General features: G+C 39.7%; 1 protein-coding gene across 20 annotated transcripts in view; it reads right to left on the reverse strand.

Annotated features, from left to right (window-relative positions):
- Positions 1-21,270, reverse strand: part of CCDC66 (coiled-coil domain containing 66) — an 88,915-nt gene extending 67,645 nt beyond the window's left edge. For 12 of the 20 annotated variants that reach the window (XR_006292086.1, XR_006292084.1, XR_006292087.1 and 9 more), the window contains exons 1-11: positions 19,821-19,886; positions 19,472-19,536; positions 14,925-14,950; positions 12,433-12,877; positions 8,824-8,992; positions 8,534-8,637; positions 6,920-7,053; positions 4,693-4,869; positions 3,954-4,085; positions 2,039-2,292; positions 516-600 (exon numbers count right to left, since the gene is read on the reverse strand). Coding sequence is in view for 6 of the 20 variants with exons in the window: in XM_043550625.1 (XP_043406560.1) it covers positions 516-600; positions 2,039-2,292; positions 3,954-4,085; positions 4,693-4,869; positions 6,920-7,053; positions 8,534-8,637; positions 8,824-8,992; positions 12,433-12,877; positions 14,925-14,950; positions 19,472-19,536; positions 19,821-19,828 (1,599 nt within the window). In the remaining 14 variants the exon portion in view is untranslated. Of the gene's footprint in view, positions 1-515; positions 601-2,038; positions 2,293-3,953; positions 4,086-4,692; positions 4,870-6,919; positions 7,054-8,533; positions 8,638-8,823; positions 8,993-12,432; positions 12,878-14,924; positions 14,951-19,471; positions 19,537-19,820; positions 19,887-20,739; positions 20,909-21,137 lie in introns of those variants that run through there. The other 8 variants (XR_006292094.1, XM_037904273.2, XR_006292089.1 and 5 more) reach the window with 6 other exon arrangements.
- Positions 21,271-23,023: the final 1,753 nt, after the last annotated feature.

Genomic DNA, 23,023 nt, shown 5'->3' on the forward strand with positions numbered 1-23,023 from the left:
CATTACTTTTTATAGGCTTCAGTTTCCCTGGGGGAAATAACGCAACTGGTGTACTTTGATCCATCTGTTTGGCCTGGAAGGTGTTATAATGGTATGATACAGTATATTATGACTCCAGTCAGCCACAATAAACCATACTGCTCTGGCAGTGGATGTAAATATAATTAGGGGGCTTAGTGTAAATGAGAATAAGGACCATACTGTTTTAAACATCTGCTGACTAGGAACTACAATATCAGTCCAGCTAAGATATGCTGTGGGTTATTTTTCTGAGGCATCAGTTTTATAATAGAAGCTCATAAAGCACTTTACAAACATTAATTATGCCTTACCCACTACTGCTGTAACTGAGACACATCTGGTTAACCAGGGCAATCTGGTGAAGGAGAAGTCACAATTTCTATTCCCCTGAGCAATGTGTACTGGCACCCTGGCTCCTTCTTTAGTCACATCACCACACCTACCCTCATTCATTCTTCCCATTTAGGCTGTGTCAGATTAAAACATGATTGTACCTGATGTTCTAACTGTTTCTGCCGCCTCCTGTCTCTTTCCTCAATTTGTGCAGGATCCAAGAGAGCTGTCATTGACCGGAGAAAGCTATGAAGAGAATCATTTAAATATTTTTCAATTAAAAAAAAAAATTCCAGAGTTTATTTAATCTGAAATATCAGCAAGATATAAATGTAAGACTTTTGTATCAAAATAAAGTACCTTTCATTCATTGTCATAGGTTTACACTATAATAAATACAGTAACTCCTCACTTAACGTTGTCCCGGTTAATGTTGTTTTGTTGTTACGTTGCTGATCTATTAGGGAACATGCTCATTTAAAGCTGCACAATGCTCTCTTACAGCATTGTTTGGCAGCTGCCTGCTTGCAGGAAGAACAGCCTGTAGGAGCTAGTTGGTGGGGGCCTGGAACCAGCGTGGGCCGGCAGCCCCCCCAAGTTTCCTGTGCGGCAGCCGCCCAGCAGGCTATCAAATGCCAGTCAGTTCAGGTGTCCCTCCCCCCACCGCCGTGTGCTGCTTCTGCCCTCTGCCTTGGAGCTGCTCCCGGGAGCCTCCTGCTTGCTGTGCAGGGGGTGGGAAGCGGGGTGCTGATGTCAAGGTGCCCCCTTCCCCTGCTCCTGTACCCCATCTCCACAGAGCAAGGGAGGATGCCACAGGGCTAGGGAGGGAGCTTGCTGGCAGCAGCTGCTGTCTCAACTTGCTGATCTACTTAAAAAGGCAGTGTACTTAGAGTGGGGTCAGCATACTTAAGGGGGCAATATGTGTCTCTCACACACAGTATGTCTGTCTGTCTGTCTGTCACACACACACATGCACCCCCAGGTACTTCGAAAACTGGAGGGAGTGGTGCACTCCAGTGGGATAGCATGGGGTCATCATCACATTCAGTTTCCGCAGGGAATGTTTGCAGCCACTGCCATGCGTCTATGGGGTCTCCTCCCTCCATTCATGCTGCCTTGTAGAGTGTGAGGCTACATTAACAACGTGTTAACACTTCAGGGCTCAACCAAGTGTTAGTTCATCATTTAGCAGCAAGGCATTCCCTGACAAATATCCCACTCTCTTCCACCGTCTGACTCCACCACCTCAACCAAGCATCACAATTATCATTGCTGTGTACAGAATTAAATTGTTTAACACTTATACTATGTGTAAGTCTTTTGTCTGGTGAAAAAAATTTCCCTGGAACCTAATTCTCCCCCCCTCCCCCACTATTTACATTAATTCTTATGGGGAAATTGGATTCGCTTAACATCATTTCACTTAAAGTAGCATTTTTCAGGAACATATCTACAACATTAAGCAAGAAGTTACTGTAATGAAATTGAACATAAGAATGCTATTTACGGTAAACTTTACTAGTGAATAATTGAAATACATATCTTTTTCAGTAGGGAACCATACAAATTCCTCAAGAGAGGAGTAAATACCAAATTAATACTACTTCAGAGACTTACTAACTTCTAAAGACATAGCAGAAATGAATTGATTGGGAAGACTACTGTAACTGAGGTATGCACTCACTTCGCTTTTTGACTTTGTTCCGAAGTAGTGTTCTCAACGTTTTTTTCTACATTCTCCACCTTTGAATGTATGAGGTGGCCTAAAGCTGCAGGTGTAAAAGGATGAATAACAGCAGTCAGGGCCTGAGATTCAGGGGACAGGCAAAGATTTTCAGGCTGCTTGGTGTATGTTCCATTTATGAGGTGTTGTGGATTAGCACGAGGGTAGTTCTTTATAGAATCAAAATGCACTGCCCATCTCTCATGCTCCTCAACCTAAACAGATATGAAGCAATAAAGAAAATGGAAATACACTCAGTTACATTGTCATATAAAGTACTTTTAACTAAATATTTTGAAAGTTTATTTCTGTTTTGATAAAAGCTAAACAGCAGGATTTGCATTTTTAAAGCTCTATTATGGTGCTGTGCCACATAGAGTCGTTAGTTCTACAAATAGGAAAACTGGTTCATATGAAAGTGACCTGACCTGAACCTGATCAAAATTGAAACCAGATCTTTCTGGTGAAAAATCACTTACCATGCATTGCTACTTGCAATAGCAAGACTCAAAAACTAGGAAGTGAAAAAGTTAAATTTGTCAAGAATCTTTCAGTCTTGTATAAAATAAGTTAATACTAATACAGGGTTTTCCATACCACTTTCTCTGCAACCTTATCTTGATGTATATTATTTTTCATACTGTCTCCATTAGTCCTACAAGCTGCTCAGCTTATTGGTTACCATCCTAGTCACTCATCCTCGCAGCTTTGTCTCGCTCCCCAGATATTCTCTAGCAGCATGAATGAGGAGTAGCAGCAAGTTCTTTTGGGTGACAGAAAGCTTTTCTTAAACATATTTTGTGGGCACATATCAGAACAAGTATTCATATTCTTTCTCACCAGCCCACACCCGTCCTCCCTGCACTTTCATTCTGGGACAGCAGTCGGCATGCTAGGTGCACAAACATGAATTTTAACAAATCACAAAGATCTTTGCCACAGGCATTGGTACATTGTTCATTGTGCTGTCTAAGGTTTTTGAGGAAGAGGTATCTTGTTTCCTTCCCCCACCACCACCTAGAGATTTTTTTTTTTTTTTTTTTGGCCCTAGTCTATCAAATGGGCATTCCACACAAGCCAAAGGAACCAGGGTTTCCACTGTGGGTCCTCTCTACCATGAGTGTATTACACAGTTTTTACATTTGACTCTCCTAACTTCCAGAAGGAATTGCCTTTTTGGAAGGATTGGGGGAATGTTCCCTAGTATTTGCCTTCTGAAGAAAATAGCATATCCCATATAAAATCTTGCACAGGGTCACTTCCCATAATCAGAAAAAGCTTTAGTCCTATATTAGAGAGCCAAGAGAAGCTAGACGTCCAGGGAAAAAAAAGGAAATTTGAAAATTTTTTATCAATCCTCATCCCACTGTTCCTTGTCCCCGAAGGGAGGTAAGCTGTCTGACTCATATGAAGAGCTACAGTAGGGTATTTGGGGAAAGAATTTTTCTTCTGTAAGTCTTTTGATGTAATGTACAGAAGGACTATGGACATAACACACATGAGCTGACTTAGAATGGACTCTCTGGTCCCTTTGCTGTCAAAGTGCTATAATGCTACTTCTGTCATTACTGGCTGGTTGTTTAGCTAGAGCTCACTGAATGTCAAAGACTTGGGGTAAACTCCTGTTCCTAGTGAAGTAAATGGGAATTTTACCACTGAGTTTGAATGAGCCAGGATTTCAGCTTTTATTTTTCAGAGGTACTTGGTGCCCACAACTCCCACCAAAATCAATAGGAGTTGTGGATGCTTATTGTCAGGCTTTCAGAGCTGTGTGATCTACAATTTGTTGATAGACTTCCACTTGAGCAGAACTGAACGAGAAATTTAAAAAACAGACCTTTTCTCATTCCAAATCATCCCTCTAAATTACAGCTACCTTTGAATAATTATGTTTTTCCTCTATTTTTCGTAGTTTAGCCTCTTCCTTCTGTTTGTCCAGATCTAGAAGCCACTTCTTCTGTTGTTCTTGTTTCATGGCACTAAAGGGGTGCTCCACTGGTGTCGCTTCCTGAAATGACAGATACTGGTCTTTTACCTGCAGCAGAGTAACTGCCTGCCTCCCATCACCCCCCATTTCTCATTTTTAAGTAGTACTGCCATTCATGAATACCTGCATTAATTCACATATTGCTATTCTATCTGGCGTAAAATAAGACTTCATTTTCAACACAATCTGGCCCAAATTAATTGTCCCATCAAGGTCTTCAGAATGTTCACTATAAAATGCAGATGATAAACTCTATTCATTTTTATTTCTATTGATAGCCTCAGCAACAGTTAATTTCTACATGTGTGCTAGATTTTATTTAACCTCCTAATTTTCCTTCTTTTTTGCATTACGAGATACGTACATGGATTGACTCACGAATCAAGTACGTTCCTTTATGTCAAACCTACTAATGTCAGCTCTAAAAATACCTACTAAAAATGCATGATTTCATAGAAACACCTCATAACATCAATATCCTTGTAAACTGTGGATTCAAATGCAGCAATAAAAATGATAGGGGGCAAAAAAATCTGGAACAGGCTTGCTTAATAGAACTACTGCAGATACACACCCACAATAGTAAATTCTTCTTAGAGACAAGATACTGCATGCAACTTAATCTTACCCCTAACACAAATGCTGTCCGAATGGCAGCTGGCAAGTCAGGAGAACTGAAACTAGATGACTGTCCAGTTGGTCCACTTGAAACACTGGGTGCAACTTCACTAGTCTCTGTGACCAAAGTGGTTCTAAAAATGTGGTTTTCCTCAGCAGCAATGCCCAAATCAGCTGGAAATGTCATCTGCAAATAATAGCGTCTTGGTGATTTAAAATACTCAATTTAATTTTTTGGGGTTATTTCAATATAAACACATTTTTAAAAAAACTGGTAACTTGTACTTTAGGTTTGTACATGCTGCAGTTCATAGAAACTTCTACCAAAATATGTAACGTACATGCAATTACCAACGTCCAACAAGTCAGAAAAAAAAAGTCAAATCCCAATTCTTGGGGTCCAAAACAGACAACTTTCAAACAATTCTGAATGCTACACAGGAAAGTAACGTTCTGCACTTAGGAAGGAAGAATCCCATACACCATTATAGGCTGGGGACCGACTGGCTAAGCAGCAGTTCTGCAGAAAAGGACCTGGGGATTACAGTGGATGAGAAGCTGGATATGAGTCAGCAGTGTGCCCTTGTTGCCAAGAAGGCCAATGGCATATTGGGCTGTATTAGTGGGAGCAGTTCCAGCAGATCAAGGGAAGTGATTATTCCCCTCTATTCGACAATGGTGAGGCCACACCTGGAGTATTGCGTCCAGTTTTGGTCCCCCACAACAGAAGGGATGTGGACAAATTGGAGAGAGTCCAGTGGAGGGCAACGAAAATTATTAGGGGGCTGGGGCACATGACTTACGAGGAAAGGCTGAGGGAACTGGGGTTATTTAGGCTGCAGAAGAGAAGAGTGGGGGGGAATTTGATAGCAGCCTTCGATTACCTGAAGGGGGGTTCCAAGGAGGATGGAGCTAGACTGTTCTCAGTGATGACAGAAGAAGCAATGGTCTCAAGTTGCAGTGGGGGAAGTCTAGGCTGGATATTAGGAAAAACTATTTCACTAGAAGGGTGGGGAAGCACTGGAATGGGTTACCTAGGGAGGTGGTGGAATCTCCATCCTTAGAGGTTTCTAAGGCCCGGCTTGACAAAGCCCTGGCTGGGATGATTTAGTTGGTGTTGGTCCTGCTTTGAGCAGGGGATTGGACTAGATGACCTCCTGAGGTCTCTTTCAACCCTAATATTCTATCATTCTATGATAATAGACTACTTATGACATAATGGTGATAGATGCTACAACCTGGAGAATTCTGCTTGGCAGCGTCCAATGAAATAGATAGAATTAAACCCAGTCCACCCTGGTTATGTTCCCAAAAGGCTGCCGTTATCACCTATTTATCAGGGTGCAATTATATTTTTAAACCTCAAAAAAAGAGTCTTGCTTCCTAAGTCAAGACATATTAGGTACCAGATCCTTGGATAAGATTAAGATAGAGTGACTGAACTTGTTTTCCTTTCTATTAGTAGAGGATACATCCTACTCAGACATGCAAACTAAATATTGGTTTAGATATGTAGATTCTTATAGTTGAACTTGCCTTTAATCTAATTGGTTCTACATACTGTATTTGCACAAGACGGCAAATGTATTAAACAGCAAAATTAATGAGCAACCTAAGTATTGCTTGACTGATCGTAACTATACTGTTTTATTCTTCTCAAACCACAGAACAATGAAAGAGGAAAAAGTCAACAAATTAAGAATAAAGGTTACTAAGAAACACCAGAATTAAAGTACAGAGGTAGGAATTAAATGATAGCTACAGTATGAACAAAGTCACAAATTATAGGCAAAGTATGAGGCTAAGAGGCTGATTTCACTTGACAAGAAGCTCTCCATAGGCTTTCTGTGGCAACACTGAGGGGGTCTGATGCAAGACAGGCAGGAGAGAGTAGACATGGGATCACTGGCCACTTCCCCACCCCCACCACCCACACAATAAGGGCTTCATACAGGGTCCTTCAGGGCTCTGTTAGGACATACAAAGATCTTTACTACTGTTTTTCTACCAGGGAGAGGAAATGGAATCTACAAGTCCACAGCCTAGTAACATGACCTGTCTGCTGGGATTTATCCCTAAATGCAGATTTTACAAGTAATCAGTGGATACACATTGAAAGCAAGCTCTTATAGAGCAATTCTGAAATATGAACAAAATATAGCACTATAAATAAACTAAATTAATTTGTTCTCTAAGACACACATTGCTTTTATTGAATGGTTCCTTGCTAGCCTTACTTTAGCTTGATTAATTGTCTCCAGTTTTTCCAAATGGGTTTTATCACCATCACCATCCGTTTGCTCCCAACGGTAGTATTTTGTCTGTCGCTCCAAAGTTTCTTTTAATTTCTTCTTTAAAGCTATCTGTTCGTCTTTAAAACAATTTTTTTAGAATAAGTAAATATAAGTAAATGCAATTTCAAAATAGAGTAATATGCAGTGTGGTAATATAAAAAACATAGCGTAAGCGGCTTAAGATGGGTAACTGGCCTTTGCCTGATTAATCTTTCTAACCAGATATTTGTTCTAAGTGTTGAAAGGCTCTGCCTTTGAGAAAGATGGCTGCAGAGGATGTGGAAACAGGAGGCAACTGGAAATCTTTATTGGGAGAGGATAAAACTGTGAAGGACTATCAGTGACTCAGGAAAATATTTATCAAAAATATTGCATGTGTTGCTTAAGAAATAGCAGAGGCTCTGAATTCTCCTCATTTCATTGTTAGTTTTGTGCCAGTACAACTGTACTGAAACCAAGTAAGTTACACCAGGTTAGAACTGGTGTATCACTGTGCAGGATCAAACCCAGAAATATGGTGGGAGATTTTGGAGGGTTTTTTGTCCAGACAATTTACATCAAGGTTAAACAAAATCTGCTCTATAGGAATTAATGGCTTCATTATTCCATTAGGAATTTCCAGTAACCTTAGAAGATCTTACTCTCCTGAAAACATTGATTCAAAGACAAATATCAATAGGTTATGTTTAAAAAAAAGCTTATACCACAATGGTGTTCAGAATTTGGACGCCAGGACAGAGTATAGATTCCTACAAGTCTATTTAAAATGGGGGACGGGACCAAATTCATATCCCTTTCTACATCTTTCCCTCTCCCTACCAAAACGGTGTTTGCTTTCTACCTGCTGACTCTACAGTAGTAACTCAAACCTGTGGATCAGATTCAGTGCTATGCTACGCCCCTTTGAGACAGTGAGGCTGCAGCAAAAGAGCCAAAGGGTAGACATCAGGCCTCAGAAGAATATCTGCAGCACAGAGAGCCTCAGTGTTGTTATTGCTGGAGGTCCAGGTAGGACCAGACTAGAGGAGGAAGGAGGTGTGTTAAAGACAAGAGGAATGATTGGGATGGACCAGTGCCCGGATCATTCTGTGACCATGCCATGGCCCACAAAAGCTATTGCTACAGGAGAGAAAGTTATGGCTGCTCTGTGGAATGCCCCAGCCTGCTCCAAGGGCTCCACTAGCCATGTATCTGCTGTATAGGGAAGATAAGTCATAAACTGACTCCTGTCAATTCCTGCCCTGGCATAGGCACCAGCGCAAGGATGAATACTTCTTTATCTACAGGCATGAAAATTCTGTCTGAAACAAAACAAGGAAAGGTTTTAAAAATAAAAAGCTATTTTAGCCAAGTCTAATCAAGCAAATGTGTTTTACAAACAGAAAAAACACAAACTGATAGAGAATATTTAAAACACGTTTAAACTCTAGTCTTATCAATAGATTTAAACCTTTATAACTAGAAAAAAATTGAAGCTTTGACTATATTAAGTGACCAATGCTACAACATAATACACTGCTTAATATAAATATGGCAAATTATATTTAAAATGCATACCTAGTTCCTTCTTCCACTGGGACTTCTTTGCTTCTAACAACATTTTATCCCCTTCTCTTTCACCTAGGGTACTAAATATGTCAGCTGGTTTCCATGAATTCTTACTGCAGAAAAAAACAAAATCAATTTCTTTTTAAAAGCCAAAGTGCCTAATTTTAAATTAGCAATTAATTTACATTGGAACTACTCAGGTTCCATTTCATTACTAATGTATTCATATTAAAAGTTTAATATAGGATATAAGAATAAAAAAAAGGTATTTTGGATGATTAATTAACAGATCTACATACATAACTTTCTGTTCAGCCTGCTCAGATGCTGCTTGTTTTCTGCTTGAGGCATAATTATTTTCATTTGGGACAGATGAAACTTCATCAGCTTTTTGGAGTAATCCCATTATGTTCTCCTCTTGTGGGGCCTGATTAGCAGCAGTGCTAATATTTGAGTGTTTGTTTTGGCCTACAAAATAAAATGTCCATGTTAATAAATACTGCACTAGATTGTCTCTCCACATTGTGTACAATAGTTTATATTAACCGTACAACCTGGCTAATTCAAATTAGTGGAGCTGAAGCTCACATGAAAACTAGAACTACTAAGTAGCACACCTCAGAAGGGGTGTACATACAGGGGAGTGACATTAAGCAATGGAAGCACTTCTTCTGAGCACTGGCAGGGTATTACCTCTCCTTGAGGTACAATGATTTCTAGGACTCCTGCTGACATGCCACATAACTTCAACACAGTGCAATGCCTAAAATGATTCAATTCTGCACTAAATGTTGATGGAGTTGCTCGCAATTTTGCTTTCCAAGAGTCTACTTAGAATATTCTTAAATAACCTAGTTATTTTAAGGGCACAAACTCTCTGGTAAATGTGTTTGCAGTAAGATGTTATCTTGTGCATAAGGGAATGTGATAGGAAGGATGGCACTGTGGTTAAGGAATTGGACTAGAACTGAAGAGACCTTGGTTCAGCTGTCCTACAAATTACTTTGTGACTTTGGGCAAGTCCCTTAATCCCTCTGTGACTGTTCTACAACTGTAAAAGCAAGGATAAATATCCCAAACCCTTCTTTTCCTTTCTTAAACCTGTACACTATTTGGGATAGGAACTGTTTCTTAACATGTATATGCACAGCATCTATTACAATGGCGCTGATCTTGGCTGGGACCTCACAGTGCTACTGTGATATACATAATACTAATAACAAGGTGTCATTAAAATTATCTGAAAACCACTCTTAACATGCATGCTAGGAGACTCTAAAGTCGTATTTCAAATAAGTATAGAAACTAAAATCAATGGTGGATACTGTTTTTAGGGAAAACAGATGAAAGATGTCTGTTATTGCAGGGGCACACAGGGGATTAAACATCTTCCAATAGCTTTAAAAGAAGTTATCTCCATCACTCTTCATTGCTCTAACCCCAAAAATAGACTTCTAAAAAATAATCATCTTTAGAAAACAGAGAATACACAACGTGTTTGGGTGCTTTTCCCCCCAGAAATATAGGCAAGGGTATTAGGATAAAAAAAAACAACCTTAAATGTACAAAAATATTGAAGACAATATTTAAAATAGAAAATACATCAGTATGCAATAATAGTTGGTTTAAACTGATTTGCCAGCTACTCCATTTCACAGCTAAACTGAAACTAGAATTTTTTACATACCATTGCTTAACATAATCAAGAGTTCCTAATGACACATTTGAAAATATTGACCCAGATGTGAGATTAGCTATCAATAATATAACTACAGCGCTAATTGAAATCAAACTACAATCCCACATGTAACAATTCAGAGTGAAATATAGATACTGTGTTCAGTCCAAAAAGGAATAAAAAAAACTTGGCTTTTATATTTCCTCTGATAAACTGTTAGATCAATTTTTTCATAAACTTCGATCTTAACATACATTTTGAAAAAGCAGCTATGACTACAAAATTAAGGAGCTGATCCTGCAGCAATCCACAGTTGGAACTTTAGGGGAGTTCAGCATACAAAGGGCTTATAGGATCAGGACCTAAATTTGAAAGATGGGATTCTCTTGCGTGCAGGCGCACACACACACTCAACCATCCCCCACATGCACGTTAAGAATAACTTTCATTGGCATTAATGGGAGTTATTCAATCCTGCATGGTCAAATTGGATTTATGACTTGCAAGTATAATTCTGATTAATGTAGCAGGTACTCAGGAAATGTCTGAATGAACCAAGAAAATTGCTTTCCTCTTCCTCTTGATGATATGTAATCAATTTTTCCCAACAGTCTTAATATTATCTAATGTTTTCTACAGGTCTAAGGGAAAATCAGTTTGTTCTGGTTAATTTTGGCCCATCAATATGATCGTTTCACTCAGACGCTGTCACAGTCTCACACATGGATAGGCTATATGAACCTCTTCTCTCCGTAAAGTAAGAATAGATCCAAAAGTGATGGTATCTCTTTCGTAAAAAGAAAAGGAGTACTTGTGGCGCCTTAGAGACTAACCAGTTTATTTGAGCATGAGCTTTCGTGAGCTACAGCTCACTTCATCGGATGCATAGCATATCGTGGAAACTGCAGAAGATATGCTATGCATCCGATGAAGTGAGCTGTAGCTCACGAAAGCTCATGCTCAAATAAACTGGTTAGTCTCTAAGGTGCCACAAGTACTCCTTTTCTTTTTACGAATACAGACTAACACGGCTGTTACTCTGGTATCTCTTTCTTGTAGGAAGACTGTCAGTGTCAAATCTAGCTTTATTTTAAAATAATCTAGCTCATCTACGTCACTAGTTGGAACCAGGAACAGGTTCATAGCAACTGAAATGAGCTGGTGGCCTCAGTCTAGTTTCTAGTGAACTGGTGGCCTCATCACTGAACATAATCATATTTGGCATGTTAGTTAAGACTTTCAACAGACACACTTAGGACCAAATGCTGGAAATCTGATGTTGCTCTACTGAAGCCAACAGAGCTGCACCTTCATTATATATTCCAGTATGTACTATATTACCCCCTTCTGCTGGAGCATGAAACTGATTTTGTGGTGAAATAAGTCAGGTCTTTTTAATTGGGCCCACAGTCTTCCAAATATTTCTCTCTCACTCACACACGAAAAAGAAAATCTTCAAATGTATACAACTGTCAAAGGCCCAGACCCCGCAAACACTCACTTAATGAAGCATCCTAATGAATTCTGTAGTGGACCAGATCAGCTCCTTGTGCAAAAGGTTAAATGGGTGCACATTTTCAAAATCAGGGCCTAATATAGCACTTACCTCTGCTCACCCTCCCAAACAAGTCTGCTCCAAAACAGTTCTATGTTGGATCCTCTGGGAGGGAGGTTTTAATCCCTACTCACTTGTGATCTTTTCCTATTTACTTTCCTTGAGTGATGTGCTTGAGAGAGAATTTTCAATTATGTATCATATTCCATGTCCAGAGATAGCCTCTGGTTTAGAGGAACAACTTGTAAATATTTATACATTTAGATAAAACAGACCTGGGAGAAATTAGCTTCCCAACAAAAACATCTGAGTGACTCTTTACATAACTGAAGACAATATATATCAGAAGATAATCGTAGTAAGCATGTAAACTCACAGTAATAACTTAGAGATGGCTTTGTAGTTTTTAATTTATAATGGAAAATGTTCCTTTTAAAAATAAGTTGAAATATTTTCTTTTTACTCAAGAAGTGCCTTTGACGTTTAATACATATAAAATAACTTTTTTTTGGAAACGTACATTTAATTATTCAACAGACTGCCCGAAATTTTAAATGTAAAGTTAAAGCATTTCATTTTTATTTCAAAAATCTGCGATTAATTTCCATAATACAAACCTTCTAAAAGCTACCAGTAAGAGAAAATTTCATTTTTGCTGCAGGATATATATCTTACTTGTTTCTTCTTGCTTTTCCTCCTGGGCCTGGGACTCAATTTTGGTTCCTTGTTTTACAGTTATCAGAATCTGTTCAAGTTGCTCTTGTGTTAAACACACCAAACTGTTCCTTAGATCTTCACCTGAGATATGAGGTTTTTGAGACTTCTGTTTGGGCTTTTTAACAGCAATTTTATTAGGGTTCTGTAAATCCGGCATTCCAGCTGTGTTGTCTTTTTGGATAATCAAAGCATGGTTTTTATTTAAGGATTCCTTTGATGAATCTTTAGACGATGACAAAGTCACACAGGTTTTTTCACCTTTTATTGCTGACCATCTTGAGCCACTTCTGGGTTTTGCTAAAATATGTTCATGCTTGACACAGGAATTTTGTGTTGATTTCAGAACATGTCCAGACTGTGTTGTTCTCAATGGATGTTTGAGGATTTTAGCTTTATTACCCATCTGTTAAAACAATAACAGTTTATTTACTTTAATATCCTATGAAAGATAAAACTATGTGCCTGTAGTCTTTTCCTTCGTTCAGGCAGTAAAAGCACACGTATTCTATCTGTCATGTCTAAATAGTAAAAGCCAATTCTGTTCTCTGTTACATTAGTAGAAACTCTAGTTCACTAAATGAAATGACTCCAGATGAATACTAATATAACTGAGAAGAGGATCTGGCTCCAAAGTATGCATTACTGTTAATTTTTTAATTTGAATATGAATGTCTAAAGCAACAGTATGGAAATTAGTTTTACGGTATGGTCACTTGTCCCATACTGCTGGTATTAGAGATAATAATCCCTCTTCTGCATTATGGTTGCTGCTAGCGAAAAATCAAAATAAAATTTTAATAATCTGGTTCTGATCAGAAGCACTAATTTAAAATGTATTTGCATTCAACTGTCAGATTTCAAACCCTTTGGTGAACAAAACAGGATAATTTTCCTTTAACCTCTTGCATGCCAGGCCTGATCTAGTCTCCTTTCAAATAGTGGGCCCAATTATTTCAATATAATGTCATAGGATAGAGTTGTATGAATGTCTTCCAGCTGGGTAAGCATCATAAATGCAAGGGCACTAGACTTGTTAAAAGTCACATTTATCTGATCAGGTATGAAGGGCTCAGGCAGATGTGGGTGCTGGGGAAAGAGACAGTTTTCAGGTAAGTATTCTTTAAAAACACATTTACCCAAGATAAACTACTATCTTCTGCAAACTGAAGGAAAACCACAGTATTATCTATACTCTGAAACCAGTATTATCTAACAGACTTGTAATTGTAGGAAGTAATGTGGATAGTAAAAATGATTTCTCTTCACCTTCTCCATCCTATCCCATCCCCAAGGCAACCTTGAACCCATAGAAATCAGAACAAGTCATCTCAGGCTGAGCTATTATGGTTCACAGTAAGTGGCAAATTCATCCCTCAAAAGACTCATGTGCAACTCTTATAGATATGAACAGGAATTGTATGCAAGCATCTGAAGGCACAATTTGTTTCTAAGTAAGGTTTCAGAATGACAAAAGGCAAGGCAGCTATTTCATTACTGAAATGGCTGCTGATATGTATTAACTGCATAGGAGTTCCTTTGATCTTCTTCTCCACCTCTCCGCTGGAGTTCCCCAGAGATCTCCCTTGATTCTTACTCTCTCTTTCTCCCCCTGTATCTTATGTATGTTCTTAGCTGACTTCATCTACTCCCATGATCTTGCTTAACATTTCTATGCTGATGATGACTGTCCATTCACTTCTGACCTCTCCACCTCTAGTCAGGCTGACAACTCTATCATCTCTTCCTGAAAGTCATGTTGCTTTTCTTCAAATTTAACATGGTTAAAAATTTCTAAAGCTTGGCTGCTGGAACCAGGCATATTTTTCCGCTCTTCTCCCCACAAATCAGTATGTTGCCAAACCTTATTTTGTTCTGTACTATATAAATCTCTCTCTCGCATTTTCCCTTCAGCTGTAATACTTATCTATGCTTTGGTTCTCTCTTGCCTTAACTACTGAAACATCCTCTCCTCTGGCTTCTCCATCTCAAATCTTACTCCCTTCTAGTTCATCCAAAAAGTAAGGATGGCCTTGTGGTTAAGACACTGGAATAAGACTCAAGAAAATCTGGTTTCAGTACCCAGCTTTGATGCCAGAGTCTCTGTGGCTTCCAACTAATCACTTTAATCATCAGAACGTTATCCAATGTGGTTCATTGTACTACTGTCTTTTTTTCAATCTCTGTTCTGAGAATTTGTCTTAGTTAACCAAGTTTCAGGCATACTGCATGCAGAGTATTTTCCAGGGATAGAGGGGTTCAAGTCATATTAATCCTACCTACTTTGTCAGCTACCATGAGTTTTGACAATGGAACTTCATTCTTTCATAGTTAACATTGACCACAGATATTTAGACACATCAGAAATCGCTATTTAAACACATTTTGAAAAGATATTAACTATTGTATTTTTGGTTCTTATCTAAAAATCAAGGAATCATTACTCCACTTACCTTAACTGTGGATTTTGATTTACCCACTGTAAAACAAATAAAACAAAATATACATATGAGAAAAGTATTCAATAATCAACAATTATTTCCTTAAAAACCACATCCTGAGAAAGTCATGGTCCCACCTAGCCTTAAAATCTATTATTCTATTATAGTTATCTAGTCTCACCTCCTGCCTAATGCAGTCCAAAGAACCTTACCTGTAATTTCTGCATCAAAAACTTGTTAGATGCAGTAAACTTTTAGAAAGATATCCAGTCTTTATTTAAAGACTTCAACTGAGGGACAATTAGTTACAAACCTAGGTAAGCTGTTCCAATGGTTAATTACCCTCTTTCTTTAAAAAATGTGTACGTTATTTCTAGTCTGAATTATCTAGCTTCAGCTTCTAACCACAGGATCTCATTATACCTTTGGGCTTGTCCACACAAAGACTTGGTGTGCAACAATCCATGGCATGAATGTACGGTGCACTAACTTGCTGTACAGTGACTCGCTGTGTGGACCCTACTACAGCACACTAAAAGTTCCAAAATATACTTTGTCCTTAGTGTGCAGCAGCAGGGTCCACTTAGGACCCAGCATGGCAAAGCGCTCGAGAGGGGTATGATTTGTAGAGCACTCTAACTGCCCTGCATAGACACTGCTGGCCCATTCTAAAAGGTACCTAGTTTGCGATAACATAGTTCTGTGCAGGATCTACTTGGGGCAGTTAGAACGCAAAACATTAGAGCATTCTACAAATTGCATCCCTCTAGAGCACTTTTTCCGCACTGTGTAAACAAGCCCTTAGTATGTGATAGGCTAGTGTGTTGTATATTCACACCCTGGCTTGCCACATACTAAGTTGCCCTTTTAATGATTTAAAGAACCACCTACTTATCAGAAATCTCTTTTCTATGTAGATACTTGCAGACTGTAATCAAGTCACCTTTTAACCATCTCTTGGATAAACTAAACAGATTGATCTTCTTTAGTCTCTTACTATCAAGCATGTTTTCCAGACCATGAATTATTCTGGTGGCTCTTTTCTGAACCCTTTCCAATTTTTCAACATACTTTTTGAAGTGCTGACACCAGAAATGAATACAACATTACCGTAATGGTTTCAGTAATGCTGTATACAGATGTAATATCATGTCCCCATTCCTACTTGATATTCCATTGTTTATATATCCAAGGATGGTGTTCGTCCTCTTAGCTACAGCATCCCATGTTCAACTGATTATCTACTACTATTACCCCTACAGTTCTTCTCGGTGTCACGGCATTCCAGGATACAGGCCTCTAGCTTGTAAGTGAGACCTACATTCTTTGTTCTTAGACGTATGACCTTGCATTTGTATGTCTTTAAAAATATGTTCAAATGAGTCCATCTTGTCAAGCAATCCAGGGGTGTCTGTATAACTGACCTGTCCCCATCACTATTTACCACTCCGGTAATTTTTGTCTCATGTGTAGGGCCCTACAAATTTCACGGTCACAGGATTTTAAAAATCATAAATTTCATGATTTCAGCTATTTAAATCTGAAATATTCTGTTGTTGTAATTGTAGGGGTCCTGACCTAAAAAGGAGTTGGGAGGGCATCACAAGGTTATTATGGGGGGGTTGCGGTATTGCTACCCTTACTTCTGCACTGCTGCTGGCAGCAGCGCTGCCTTCAGAGCAGTGCAGGCTGCTGGAGCGTGGCGGCTGCTGGCTGGGAGCCCTGCTCTGAAGGCAGAGCCACCGCCAGCACCAGAGCAGAAGTAAGGATGGCATGGTATTGTATTGCCAACCTTACTTCTCTGCCGCTGCTGGCTGGGCGCTGCCTTCAGAGGTGGGCACCCAGCCAAGAGCCACCACTCTCCTGCTGCCCAGCTCTGAAGGCAGCACAGAAGTAAGGGTGGCAATACTGCAACCCCCATAAAATAACCTTGTGACCACCCTGCAACTCCATTTTGAGTCAAGACCCCCGATTTGAGAAACGTTGGTCTCCCCCATTAAATCTGTATAGTATAGAGTAAAAGTACACAAAAGACCAGATTTCACAGTCTGTGGCACATTTTTCATGGCTGTGAATTTGGCAGGGCCCTACTCATGTGTAAATATTACCAGCAATTACTTTACATTTTCTTCCAGATCCTTGATAAAGATAGTTTATAGCACTAGGTCAAGGACAGATCTTTGTGGGACCCCAGTGGAAACAACCTCATTGATAATGATTTCCCATTTTAGATAAATATCCTTACATTTGTATTTACATTAATGTTTATGCTCCTAAGGCCCTGTAAGCAGGTATGCTTTCCCTTAAGGACAGGCCCCAAATTCAGCACTGCCCTGTTTTCAGTTTCAGCCTGAAATTAAGGTATTTTGGGATCATAGTTCCCAGTAGGCTCTGTGGCTTCTTCCCTTACTTGAGAGGGGGGAGAGGCGGGGGAAGAGGGAGTTTGTTGTCCTGGTGGGCTCTGCTCACCAACCCAGAACCAAATAAGCAGGAACTGCAGTTCTCAGAGAGTCCACGGAAATAACAGGCTATATAGCAAGGAGTGCTGGGAGAGGAGGCAGAAGTATAAGGTCCTTGCCCTCATAACAGTGAGAAACTGAAGGGAGTAGGATTTTTTGTGATGCTGTTCTGCTTCATAAGAGGGAGATCTGTACAGAGTAGGGCTGCTAAAAGTATCTCTCCAGTGAGGTGCTGAAACATCCCCTTGAAAGACCTCTTTGGTAAGTATTTGTTTTACTGTGGACTTCCTTTTACTGTGAAAGGGTGGAATCTATGGTTTGGATAGAGGATTACTCAGACAGCAAGAGAAACTGCAGTACAGCTTGCATCTATATGAGGGATAAGTAAAGATCCTCTGTTTAGGGGCACCATTACAGTTTCTTGAAATCTAATCAGTTAAAAAATAATGAATTCAAAGTAGCTTTAGCCAGTATGCCTGACGTTGAATCTCCCTGCCTCTATTTCTGACTCTACAATCTCATTTTCTTTTTCATTTAAATGGCTTATTCTCTCCACCGTTACTGTGTAAAAGACACAATAATTTCTTTGAAACTGGGTGTCTTAAGCCACCACAAGATGTTCCTGATTAAAGTCGTACTGCTGTTTGGAAATTTTAATATTGTATAGGAAACAAATTCATAAATGTAACCTGATACAATTCAGCTGAATATCACTGCTGTTTTTACATCAGTCTCATGAACTTTATAAAAATAGTTTTCTTGGACAAGATTTTGTATTTTATTTTTTTAATTTAATGCCAGTCCAGTGGCTAAAGGGTAGCATTCTATCTTGCTTTGTGAGAGCATTCTGAGGTGACTACTGGTTCCAATCCATCACTGAGGCCCATAAAGGGGGGAGATTGCCAGATGTAGCATCTACAGTCCAGAAGGAAAAAGAGAGAAAAGGAGGGAAGCGTGCTAAAGTGGTTAACAATGTCTATAGCAGACTGACTGGCTTTGATTGGCTCAGAAAGTAATCCCATAAAGTCTTCCCTGGACAAAAATATGGTAAATGCAGAATCTGGAAGATGAAAGATGGCTTTAAAGAGAGGGGAAAAGGCAGAGATCTTCAGGTTTCTGGCAGCTATGTAGTGAACCCTGGGAGATTTTGGGAAAGGGGATTTATACTTAGATATAAAATAGCAGTGTTTTATTCTGAACATCAGATTTAGGGTTTATTTATGAATGACTTGCACAATTTATTGGGTTTACTTGTGCTACTGTCCACTCCACTTACGACATCCTGCATTTATATTTTTTTGACTAATACCTGTGCTAGTCAGCAATATGGCTAGCTGACCCATCAAGAAATCAGAATTGTTCCCAGTACTGCTTAACAGTAATACGATCATATACTTTGATGCTGGGTTATTACAGTAAAAGCATTGCTTTCCACTCAAGCCATTTAATAATGAACAAATACTGGAAAAGAGATTTTTGCATCTCAGCAGCAAGAATGAGAGGTAGCCTAAATATATTGGTTTTTAAAAGTAAAAATGTTCACAAAGTTTTGTCCTGTGGTTAGTAACTCATTGCAAACCTCAGAGAAAGCTGCAGTGCCTTGCAACTTAGAAGGAACTACATTTACAAAAACTTTTTTTTTTTAACATGCTCCCTCTGTTTAAATACAGCATTGTAAAGATATGGAAGTATTCCTCAAATCAGGTCAATCTATATAGAATGGTCAATTTATCTCTGGACGCACAAGAGCCAAAAGACTACTGAGAGCTGAGCTGAGACTACCTTAGACTTTGCCAATTGATCAATATTTGTGATGATCATAACCATTATTGTCAGACAGTACATATAACTGGCAATGCATGATTTATGGAAAGTCAAATACCAACTCATGCCAGTACCATTTTGGTGAATATTGGGACCCATAAATAACAATGTACAGAATATTTAATCAAAACCTTGAATAGTTCTTTCACATCACTATACAAAACATTAATACTTTAAAAAAATCAACCATACCCTTTATAACAAGATATCTTCAAGAAGATTTAAAGTGTATTAGAGACTACTGAACTTAACGATTATACATAATAAAAACCATACCATATGAAGCCAAAATTAGCCTAGGTTTTCCATCCAAAATTTCAGTTTCAAGCTTTAATCCATCTCTGTAAAACAATAACAAAAACAGCTAAACTCTTCTGTACCTGAAATCATCATCATCAAAGTATGTGAGATTACAGCACAAGGAGAGAGGTGGTCTCAAGACACTTAGAATATGAAAAGGTGATATGAGCTATGTTTATATTAAATACAAACTTAAGCAATTGCTTCTGATAAATACGCAAATATTGGGAGATAGCCATACTATTTCAAGTGCTGGTGCTTTTAAGCCTGTACATCATCTCAATATATATCTAAGTTGGGTTGACATCTTTCAATATATTCATACCTTGTCATGTCTGATTTCTGACCCGGTCCAAGAGATGGGTAATGGGATAACTGATAAAGTGGTGAACTAAAGAAAGGTATGTTAATCAATATAAACCATGTTAATTTCAGCACCCAAGAAGCCTGAGAGATGGCAACAACGGGGGGAGGAAAACATTTTAAAAAGAGTACTTCGCTGTCCTTTAAATAAAAATTTAAATTTTCTTCATATTCTAATACACCCCATACTGTTGTGACAGAGGATTCTTCCAAAAAAAAAAAAAAAAAAGAGAGAGAGAGAGAAAGAAAGAAAAACACCGGGTAGACCTCCAGGGAATGGAAATCAATGTTAAAGAGTTAAAAAAATTTCTTTAAATCTTACATTTAAGTGTCTGAACTCTATTTTACTGAAATCCTAGTTCTTACTGAAAATGAAAAACAAAAATAGTTTGAAATATTAATCCTAATATTAAGGAAGGAGTATTGTCAGCTCTTTTGATTCATGGTATTTTTCTTGGCTGTTAGAATTGGATAATCTGTGAATCTTAGCTTTCATTTAAAAAAAATAATAATTTAGCTTTCTAGCCCTCATAGTTGCTTAGAAAAGCCTGAAAACATGAACCCTAAATGCTCGAACACTACTAGGTAAATAAAAAAACTGTTTTTAAAACTTAATTGTTTTTATGCTAAGATCATGATATTTGAGGCCTGAATCATGATTTTTGAACTCTTGGAGCCACTAATACTGAGATAAGGTAAAGTGAAATTATTAGAGTATGCATAAATTGACCCCTGAAGCATCACTAATGGGGGGGGGGCGGAACACCTGTGAAAATCCTAGTTGGAAGAACTGGGAGTAAAGGCTGACAGCTAAAAGCCAGAATCCTTCCCTTACCTAGCGGAATGCACAGGGATCATGTTTTACTTCCAAAAGTCACTACCTGTTGTAACACGCAACGGGCCTACGCTAGCAGCAGTTCTAGGGAGGGACTGTCCACACCGAGTCGTGAGGCACAGAATAAAGTACCCAGAGCAACCCACTGAACAACGAGTAAACAAAACATGGACTCTTGGAGGGAGGCGGGCGCATTTCACGTTGCCGCGGCGTCTCTGAGACGTCACCTGCCCGGGCAAACCCAGGCGCTGACACGTCACGTCGCACATTTTACGTTATAACGTGCTGCAGGCCCTGGCCCTGACTGTGGAAGCCCGTTAGCCGCACGCGGGGCGAGGCACAGCCCTGCCCGGCTCTGGGGAGTGGGTCATTATGGAGAACCAGGCCACGGGGACAGACACGCCCAGCGCAGAGGAGTCAAAAGCCGGGCCCTGCCCTGCTTACCCCAGGTTCATGGCCCTTCCCCTTCTACACCTGCGGGATGCGGCGAACCACCCGAGGAGACAGCGCGGCTGGAGGGAGACCGGCGCTGCTGCCTGGAGTCCGGGTGTGTGTACGTTGGTTACTGCCACCGCACAATGAGACGGGCGGTGATAGGCTCCCCCAAGGCTCGGGCCCTCCCGCCAATGAGCTCCCCTTACGCTAAGGGAGGGGCTCCGCCGGCGTGCGAGGCATTGTGGGGGCTGGAGTCCGGAGCCTCGCTCCCTCCTCCCCTGCCGCGCGCAGCTGAGCCGGTGACGTAAGGGCCTCACAGGGCCATTGCAAGCGCTGCCTGCGGGCGCGCCTCTGGGGAACCGCGCGCACATGGGGCTGGCCTAGATACAGAACCGCGAGTAGAGCGGTTTGGCGGCGGAGGGGGAATCGGCCATAGCCGTGTTAAGATATATCGGAGAGGGGGAGGGGTAGATGCAAAACTATTCGTGTTGTTTTGTATCCTGTGTAAAATATTAACGGGGGCATACAACCCCCCCCCCAAGTTGTGCAATGAGCTTTGCATGGACAAAGCCTGGCGTGGATTTCAGTGCTGGATTGACGCCCAAATCATCATCATCATCATTATTCTGTTGTTTGTTATTAATTTTGTTTGGGGAGAAAAATGCAGGAGGTATAAAAGTAAGAATATTTGGGAGGTGGGGTAAATGCACACAATAGTTCATTGGGGATACAAGTGTAGTCAAACTGGTTGGGAATCTGTCACTCCCAACTTACTAAAAATGGGGGAGGGGGGGCTATACCAAATTATTACTATATTAAAATAGACCACTAAGGGCCCAATTGTGCAGTTACACCTGTGAGTAATTTTCACTAGTATCATCATTATACTTAGTATGGGGTTTTCTTGTCACAAAAGTATTATTTGTTTTGCTAGAGGAATAGATGGGGAGCTGTGGTTGCTTGCTACTGTTGAAAATCAGGCTACTCATTTAGATGTGTATGGCTTGGGTGATGAGCTCTAGTCAGTCAGGTGTGAAAATCTTGGGTTAGGTGTTTAAAAGTGGTCAAATAAGGGCCAGTGTTTTGAAAGTGGCTTTTTAATGCCTTGAGGATCAGTTTCTCAGTGTATAGGCTTCAGCTGACTCTGTCCTCCTTGGCCCTCTCTTCCCATCCTCTATCCTTGTCTCCTATTGAATAGCTATAATTGCAGCTCCCTACCTTTGTATTGCCATCAATGATGCTTTATGGGGAAATGCTTCAGGAGTAGGACATTGAGCACCCTGTAACCCATTGCTTCCTTGACATAGTTTCTTTAATAACAGCATATGAAAAAACACTATTATTTTTTAATTGGAACCTTAATTATTTTTTAATTGCAATCCTGAAGTTTTTATTACTTTTTTTTCAGGGAGAATTACTTATGCCTTCATAGGGGGGATGTCCAGACTGAATCCCAATTCTGTCAATCCGAGTGCAGAAGTGGGGCCTGCAAGGATTTTAAAAATTAATATTTGCCACTCCAGGCTTGTATTAAACTCCCAAAGTTACAGGTTTTCTCTGACCTTGGCTTGGTAAATGCTTCCACCACCCAAATGCAACAAAACTCCTTTTGAACCCAGGAAGGAGCACTTGGGAATTCCTGCCTGTGGGGTACCCTCAAGCCCTTTATCCCTGCTCCGGGGAAGAGCTGAGAAAGAAAACAAAGGAAATTAGTTGTGGCTACCATCTAATCAAACAACATGCACAAACCTCTTAGAACACCAAAAATCCAATCCTGTTCTTAAAAAAGGTAGAAAATACATCTGGAACTTAGGCTTTTGCTAGATTTTTAAAGAGCAATTCCAAAAATCAAGCACTCAAAATAGCTTTCTTGGGAGTTCAGCTTTAAAGGTTAC

The sequence above is a fragment of the Chelonia mydas genome, chromosome 7 (assembly GCF_015237465.2).
Source record: "Chelonia mydas isolate rCheMyd1 chromosome 7, rCheMyd1.pri.v2, whole genome shotgun sequence".
Lineage (NCBI taxonomy): Eukaryota > Metazoa > Chordata > Testudines > Cheloniidae > Chelonia > Chelonia mydas.